This window comes from Stenella coeruleoalba (genome assembly GCF_951394435.1).
Source record: "Stenella coeruleoalba genome assembly, chromosome: 14".
NCBI lineage: Eukaryota > Metazoa > Chordata > Mammalia > Artiodactyla > Delphinidae > Stenella > Stenella coeruleoalba.
In genome coordinates this window covers 15,330,523-15,339,280 of record NC_137160.1, presented here as the reverse complement: position 1 = coordinate 15,339,280, position 8,758 = coordinate 15,330,523, and the positions used below count along the sequence as shown (strand labels likewise).

Genomic DNA, 8,758 nt, shown 5'->3' with positions numbered 1-8,758 from the left:
GGTGGGGGCTTCCCTGGTGGCACAGTGGTTGAGAGTCCACCTGCCGATGCGGGGGACGCGGGTTCGTGCCCCGGTCTGGGAAGATCCCACATGCCGCGGAGTGTCTGGGCCCGTGAGTCATGGCCGCTGAGCCTGCGCGTCCGGAGCCTGTGCTCCGAAATGGGAGAGGCCACAGCAGTGAGAGGCCCACTTACCACAAAAAAAAAAAAAAAAAAAAAAAGAATGTGTGGTGGGGTACGCACGCTTTCTGTGCCAGACAGATATTCTAAACCTGTTCCCTCAGACGTCATTTTGTTTCTTACCTTATCTATATTGCTTTTGACCTTTATTTCAGGCTGCTTCAAATCCATTGTCAAGTTTACTAAAGTCCTTTTGATTTGTAAATGTGCAAATTGCAAACAGGATGAAAAATATGTATATATAGAACTTTTTTTTAAGGCAGTTGATAAAGGGAGATGTCTGGGGTTGAAGGGTGTCTCTCTCAAAAAGATATGCTGAAGTCCTAATCCTCTATTTCCCCCTCGCCCTCCAACCTGTGAATGTGACTTCCTTTGGAAATAGGGTCTTTGCAGATGTAAAACGAGCTCATACTAGATTGGGGTGAGCCCTAATCCAATGATTGATGTTTGTATAAGAAGAAGGAAATTTGGACACAGACACACAGGGGAGAAGGCCATAAAAAGACGGAGGCAGAGATAGGTGTGATGCGTCTAAAAGTCAAAGATTGCCAAGGATTGCTGGCAACCAGCAGTAGTTAGAAGAGGCTAGGATTTCTCCCCTATAGGCTTCAGAGACAGCACAGCTCTGCAGACACCAAATTTGATTTCAAACTTCTAGCCTCCAGAACTGTGTGGGAATACATTTCTATTGTTTTAAACCGCTCAATGTGTGGTACTTTGTTATGGCAGCCTTAGGAAACTAACATAGGTGAAAATGTCAATTACACTTTCGCTGGCAAATATCAAGCCTTGCTCTGATAGAATTTGGTCCTGTCCTAGTCAGGAAGTATGGGAATTTTAATAAAGACAGGGTTGAAGCAGGGACTGTCTTTGCTGACACTACCATCTTGTATGAGAATTACCATAATGTTTATCTTGATCAGTCACACTGTCTCCGGTCTTAGCTTGGTTAATCTAGTCACGCTGCAGCCAGAGTTAACTTTCTAGAGTTTGATCATATCACCCACGTGCTTAAAACCTTCAGTGGTGCCCCCATTGTCCCCACAATAATGTGCAAACTCCTCAGGTGGCTTCTCCACCCCCCACCCCCCGCCCCCGACTGCTCTTCAGTCTCTGCATGGAACACACTTCTTCCCTTTGGCCTCACTGCTTGGCCAACTCCTATTTATACCTTGGGTCTCTATGGAGATGCCTTTCCTGCTTAATTGCCCTCCCAGGCGGTCCCACAGTCTGCCATAATTTCCCTGGCACAGCCCTGATGTACATCTTTTTGCACCTGCCTGTGTACTTACCTGTATCGTCCTCTAGACTTGCTCCTCAAAGGGGCATCTATAGACCAGAAGCATCAGGATCACCGAGTTTAAGATGCAGAATCTCAAGCCCAGCCAGATCTCCACAATCAGATGTGTATTTCAACAAGATACTCAAGTGATTCACAGGCACACTGAATTTGTGTGGTACTGGTCTCGTCAAGGTAGGTTCCATGGGGGTGGGAAGCATTGTCTCCCCAGAACCCAGCACAGTGTCTGTCTTAAAACAGAGATTGAAATGATCAATGCATGAGGCTGATTTCATGTTAACAAACATGCTATACAGGAAAAAAACAAGTCCCCTTTTATCAGAATAAACAGACTCAGGCCTACAGCCTATACATTTTGTCAAAGGCTTCCTTTAAATTCCCCCTCATTCATCTCTCATATCCTCATTTCCTACCAAATCTTATTTTCTGCATGAAAGAGATGAATGACTATTCTATTAGTAATCATGTCTACTATTTTGTTTTGTTTTGTTTTTAGTAATTTTTTTAACACTCTGACAACACAGACGTGGCCAGATTTGCACTGTCATTTTCGAACTTGTCCATGAAAACTAAAACCTGGTAACAGTTTTAAAAATTGTCTTCACCAGTCCTTTAAAAAAAAATGAAATAACAGGGGATTCTAATGCTTCATGATAAATCATTATTTTGTCATTCTCCGGGTCCAAATAGTTAAGAAAGGCTTTTCACACACAGCTTCTAATTCTCTTAATAGAATGTTAGATTTGAAAAAGAGTTTATGGACCATCTCAAATTCAAAATCTTAACAAGTCCTCCATAAATGGCTGATTTGACCTATCTCTGAAGCGCACCTTCTAATCTTCTCTCCTCCCTTTTCCTTCCAGGGAGTTAAATTTGCAATTCCCTAAAAGTCACAATTTGCCTAAGGTTTGCATCAAGTGTGGGTCATGTGACTAATGACCTTTCATAATGATAATGTTCGAGGTCAAGATTGACACACCCTTTGTGGGTAAACATGATATGATTTGTTTTTCTTTCATTGAATGTATATATTGCATTTCAGGGTGCATGGTTTGATGAGAAGTTTACTAATTAATCCAGTCAGGAAGCTAATGGTGTTACTTAAGTATTGTCAGTCAAAATGAGCCTTGAGAATGGTTTTGGGACACCGGGTTCAAGACAACAGCTTTCTAGGCAGAATCTCTGCTGGGCTTCCTGTGACATGTGGTGGTAACTCCTGAATTTTGTCCACTCTTAACCCTATGTGTTTACCACACTCAAAACTAAGTTGTTTAAATTCAAGAGTAGTTTTGTTCCACGCTTACAGCATTGTCTGTATTTCTGCAGGACCAAGCCACAAATACCTGCAGGTTTGTGTTGATTGAGTGATTTAAGGTAAATAAACAAGTTCAAATGCCTACTGGGGCCAGATAATGTAAATGAGAAAAACAAACAGCAGGGAGTGTGGCCAACCAAAGAGCTCCACCCGACGTCTAAGGGCAGCCGCTGCACCCACACTTCTAGCCGGCTCCGCACTTTCGGAAAACGAATCTTGGGTTTTGAGCTAATGATCTCCCAAAGAACGCCAGAAATCCCAGCTTTCAATGCAGTCTCTCAATGTTTAAATGTTGGTAACCGATTCAGATTTTCACAAGACCAATACTGTGAACCAAACCCAAACCTTCCAGGAAGCCACGCAGTTCTCAGCAACCAATGTGCAACGTCTGCATTATATAGCTCAGATGAAAAAAGAACACTCATTTTCTAAGAAACTGTGATTCCTGGGAAGGCCACAGAGGGTAAGAGGTCTTGCTCAGTATGGGTCGGCCTGGGTTCAGATCCTGCCACTGCTCTCTGCCTATGTGAGCTTGCGCAGCTCCATCTCTATAAACCTCAGTTTTCACACCTGCAAAGTGACCACGATGGTAAGAATGTCCGCTTGGTCGGGTTGTTCTGAGGACAGAGTGAGAAAATGTCTGAGGAAGCCCTCAGCACGAAGCCCTCAGTATCTGTTGCCTAGCCCGAATGACCCCTTCTCCTTAGAATAATGGAATTATTCAAGGGCCAGCCAGACATCGGGCAAATAACTTCACATTCCCAAATACCTCGTTCCTCCCTCCACGAGGGCATCTGAAAGTTGTCTACATGATGACCTACTATTTTTTGTGTTCCTAAGCATCTGGAACGAGCAATGAGACCTACCCAAGGGGAATATGCTCTTCTTTCAAAATCACAGTCCTTACCCGGGCGGAGAACTGGCCACTTCTCCCATCCACTTTTCTTCTCTCTCCCCCCGCCCCGCTTCCCCAAGTCCAAACAGTGTTTGCTCCCAAGCTGCAGGGTTTCAATTTGCCGTTCACTTCCCGGCAGTTTCAGTTTCAATCTGGTACTTTTCTCCCTTGGCTTCTGGCACCATTTCTATTGTTATTAAGTGTTCTCTTCATTTCACTTCTCTGGAACTTTCCACACTCTCTGAGTCTGAAAACTGGCCTTTCCCGAACTCTTTCCGGGGTTTGTTTACGAAAGTCTCTAATTGCCCGTTTATGATAGGGACGAAGCTCCAGGCCTCTCCGTCCCCAACTTTCCCGCTAGGAGAACCTTTCCCCGCTCGCGACTCCTAGACCCCGCCGCGCCTGCAGCTGACGCGTTGGTCAAGAAAGTAGTGTAGGGGCCGGGCCGGGTCCCCACCCCGCCGATCGGCGCCGCCGCGGGTCGCCAGCGGGTCCCGGCAGGTCGCGCGGCGTGGCGCGGGGCTCCCCGCAGGCCTGGCCCGGACGCCAGTTCCCTCCAGGCGCGGCGGCCCGCGGGGGCGGGGACAGGGGCGGGCCCGGCGTCAAGTTTCGCTACGTCACCGGGAAGTCCCCTTCATATCGGAGCGCGGGCAGCGGCGGGCCCACACCTCAGTGTTTCCAGGAGGCTGACAGTGTGCAGTCTCCAGCTCCGTTACCCCTCTCTCCCCGCGCACAGTCCGAGTCCTGCAGACCCAAGGTGCCAGGGTTGGAGGACTGAGTTCCCGGATTCTGTAGCATAGTTCCCGGCGGCTGCTTACAGAGATGCCTGGAAGGAGGGCTCGTAAGAGCGCTCAGCAGAGCCCGACGCGGGCTCCGGCAGGTAGGGGCGTCTGGGGCTCGCGGAGATACTGGCCGAGGCGGGGGCCGGGGTCGAGGTCTTGTTCGGGCCAGGGTCAATCCGTCTGCTCAGGGTCTCAGAGTCGGGCCGGGTCTGCTCCCTTGCACGTGCTTTAGGGACGCCTCCAGAAAGTTCTTCGGGGGTTTAACCCCGGACCGTGGAGAAGGCGGGGGAGGGAGCGGGCTCTGGGATCGGGATGTAGCTGCATTTGAGCGGATGCCAAAAGCCGCTTCTATTTCGCCTGCCTTCCATCCCCACGTGCCCTGTCCGGGGCCACGGGGAGAAAAAGTGCAGGTACGGGCTACAAACACGCGGAGAAAGTAATTGTCACGGCAGGTGGGGCCGGGGCCGAGAGAGAGAGCGCCACGGCCTCCCGGCGCTTCCTGAGACAGGCCCGCTTCCTCCGGAGTCCAGGCTCTGGTGGGTGCCCTGCTCTCTCTGTTTCACCAACAAAAGCGGTAATGACGCTTGGTACTATCACAGCTTTTCCACAAAGGACTGTTGGAGGGTTACGGAGGCCCCGCAAGGAACCCCGAGGTCAGAAGCCTAGACAGTCTTGCTTCTTTGTCAAAAGTATAACATTTTAACAATCCCTAATTAGTTACAGAAATGGGATAGGAGAAGAACAGGAGTTTGTCCGCAATGTTTTTTAATCCATCCCTTCCAACGCCCTTCCCCGTCACATGTAGCCCCATCGAATAACTTCAGGTCGGTAGCAAAGAAGGCAAGTAAGACTGTGGGCTGGAAATCTGTGTGGTTCATAGTGCTGTTACATCAGACGGTATTAGGCCCCTTTTAAACTTAGTGTAATGCTATAGAGCCCATGGGGCGTGCAAAGGAAGTGGTGCATTGCCAATGTGACCACGGCGAAATTGGCACCAGGCTGCTCTCTCTAGCTCTTGTTTGGGAGGGGAAAAGCTTTGTCTACCTTTCGTGATGTTCAAGAGTTCTGGCTGTGTTGTGAAAAACCGCATAACCTTCACGATCCAACTTAGTCCCCATTAATAAGCGACAGCAGAAATGTCCCTCTTAAACTTGATTAGATGGTAAGACATGTAAAAAAGTTGAGATATAAGTGACATATAACACTGTATTAGTTTTAGGTGTATGACGTAATGATTTGGTATATGTATACATTGTGACATGATTACCATAGTAAGTTAACATCCATCACCACACATGGTTACATTTATAGATGTAACAAAAAGGATTAAGGAAACAACTAGGTGCTATTTTCTGCCTTTTTTTTTTTTTTTGATGAAAGGTATAATTTTTTCTCTTACAATTCAGGGCTTCTAAAATGGTAGCCTGAATGATAATTGTTTTTTAGGATTGTATGTTAATATATCCCACTCATTGAAAAGAACTTGATAGGGATTATGAATTTTTTTTTAGGAATTACAAAAATTTAACCCAGCTCTTGTAAAAAGAGAAATTGGTTAAAATGTAGATTTAAACATCCACTTTAGTATATATTTACAGTTTTCATTTATTTTGAGCCTGAATAGGGTATTTGCAGGGTCTGTTTACAAAATAAATCAGATTTTAATTTGTAATCATAATGATTTTTAGTGATCATAATCATGATATTGAAGTGTACCAAAAAGAAGTTGAATTGCTCTTTGAAATATACAAGGAAATTGTAATTACGGATCAGTATAGGTTTGGTATTAACTTCATTTACTTTAAAAGTTTACTTAGAAATTAGATTATAAACATTACTTTTCCCTAATATTCAGTTTATTGCAATACCTTAATCATAAAAAATAGTAAACATGTGAATTAAACGTTAGTTTGTTTTGTGCTTCACTCATTTCCACAGAGGCAACGGATTGGTACAGATTGGGAAGAATTTGGTTTAGAGTAAGATGTAAATTTTAAGTTATTTTAAAAAATGTGGACTTAATTTTAGAATAAGATTTTATGAGTCTTTCATGAGAAAATTTCAGAGTTGTTTAAATGAGGATAAGAATACATTTAGATTTATTATGAGGGCATAATCAGAACTATTGCCCTTTACAAAATAAATTGTACTGGAAAATAACATAAAAGAGTTTAGAATTTGACTTTTATTTCCCTAACCAATCTTACATGGGAAAGAAAAGGATGACATCACCTGAGGCTGGCAGAGACTCACTTTCTCTTTGTGGTGTATGACATAAATGTCTGTATTTTGAAAGTAAGATAACATTTGCCTCATCCAGGATGCTTAAAAAAAAAAAAAGATTGCAAAGTAAATGTCTTTATTCTTGCCTTCACTTTTTTTTGTTGCTTAGAGTCACCACATGTTCGTTTACATCGTGCGTGCCTGTGTGTGTGTGTGTGTGTGTGTGTGTGTGTGTGTGTGTGTGTGTAAGTAGCCTTTCTCACATTCAGAAAACAAGTATACATAACGTTAAGATAATGCTTCCTGGGATAAATACTCAACTCGTCCTGGGATGGGCATATTAATTCTTGCTGGTTGCAGTTTGCAGTGTTGTCAGTGCAACTTTGATGTTTCGCTTTCCTCTTCAGATCCTGAAGTTGAGTGTGCCATTCAGTTCAGGAGAATTGGAGACAAACTGAATTTCCGGCAGAAACTTCTGAATTTGATATCCAAACTCTTCTGCTCAGGAACCTGACTTTAGAAGCTTTCGAATGAAGAATGAAGAGACTCCTTTCAAACGGAAGATTCCCCAGTAAGTGCAAACTTCATCAATTAGAGGAGAGACTGCCTTGTAATGGAGACAAACAACGTGAAGGAGCTCTCACTTGCTTTCAGATGCCCTTGGAAACGAAGATGAATACGTCAAAAATGAATTGTTGTTGGAGGTTTTCCAGAAGTCGTTTGGTATGTGAGAACATTAAAAAAAAACACTGTTTATTTTCAAACAAGAATGGAAGAACTTTGAAAATAGGAAATTAATTATTTATACATTTTGGTTTTGCTTAGAGACTTGTTCTGGTATTTTTGCTAAAGGCTGCTGCCCAGTGTATGAGGAGTTGATAAATGATTAGACTATGGGCAGGGGCCAAGAAACAGAACATGTTCAATGTTTGTTTCTACTTTTGGATGACAACTCCAGAACAATGTATAATCTTTGGTTTATATATATTATCTTGTTAAAAGTAAAATTTTTTTCTGAGAACACTGAATGTCATAGTGAATGTTGATTTCATAGGTCACTACAAAATATAAACTAATTTGATAGTTTCTTTTTACTCAAAATGTATGGTTTCTGTTCAGATGACCTTTTATTAAATGTGTTCCTATGGGCCTTAACTGCTTTGAAAAAATTTGAAGTGTTACTTGGTACCAGTGGAATTCTTGCAGGTTGAATATTAAAAGATAAAGAAGCATGGGGATTTTTGCATAACCGGGAATAATGAAAAATAAGTGACAGATTTTTTTTTTTTACTGCTGTAATTATAACTTAGTAAAACAAATATTCTAACGTAACTGTTGGTAAGAAAATAAATGTGTTTCTAAAGAAGTTTCTAAAATCTGTAAAATGTCCCTTCTCATACTGGTTCAGTGTGCATTGTATAACAGTGATCTTTTAAGAGAAATTAAGCATGTTTTCATATTTGGGATACATATATATTTTTTTAAAGGAACAGATTGCTCATCCAGAATGAAAATCCCATTTATATACATACACATATATTCATCTGAAGATATATATATATATATATATATATATGGCATTAGAGTAATATGTAGTTTTTGAGAAAGGTTTCATGAATTCTATTGTTTTTTTGGCCAGGCTATCAACAAAGTCCCCAGATATATAAAAAAAGAAATAATACTGTCATGATTGATTTTCAGCAAGAATAATCTTATTTATTTTACCTATTTATAATTAAAATATTTTTTGTTTAGTTTGAAACTATATATTAAAGTTGTATTTGGGGGTTTTGTGACAAGGGTTTCATAACTACTTGAACTCTTACAGTAAGAATGTTTTAATATAGGCTGTAGTCACTTTAGATGAAAAATTACCTCAGCATCTGTTTTTCTTCAGTATTACTTAAGCTGTTAGTTTATTTAGTTGCAAAGATTTTTTTTGGGGGGGGGGGTCTGCCTAGTGGCAGGTATTTTGCCATGGGGATATTTATGGTCTGTAACTGTATTTATACATATATATATATACATATAAAATTTGATACTGTAAACTATTAAAAATTACCA

General features: G+C 42.2%; 1 protein-coding gene across 1 annotated transcript; it reads left to right on the top strand.

Moving 5' to 3' along the window:
• The first annotated feature begins 4,179 nt into the window (after positions 1 to 4,179).
• On the top strand, positions 4,180 to 8,194 carry PMAIP1 (phorbol-12-myristate-13-acetate-induced protein 1). Its single transcript, XM_079942911.1, has 2 exons — positions 4,180 to 4,569; positions 7,102 to 8,194. The coding sequence occupies exons 1-2, from the start codon at positions 4,512 to 4,514 to the stop codon at positions 7,206 to 7,208; spliced, it is 165 nt and encodes a 54-aa protein (XP_079799037.1). The 5' UTR covers positions 4,180 to 4,511; the 3' UTR covers positions 7,209 to 8,194.
• The last annotated feature ends 564 nt before the right edge of the window (positions 8,195 to 8,758 follow it).

Excerpts from the sequence above, each read along its gene's own strand:
- PMAIP1 (XM_079942911.1), top strand. The coding sequence starts at position 4,512 with ATGCCTGGAAGGAGGGCTCGTAAGAGCGCTCAGCAGAGCCCGACGCGG. Across the intron at positions 4,570-7,101 it reads CCCGACGCGGGCTCCGGCAG|ATCCTGAAGTTGAGTGTGCC; the intron begins GTAGGGGCGTCT and ends TTTCCTCTTCAG.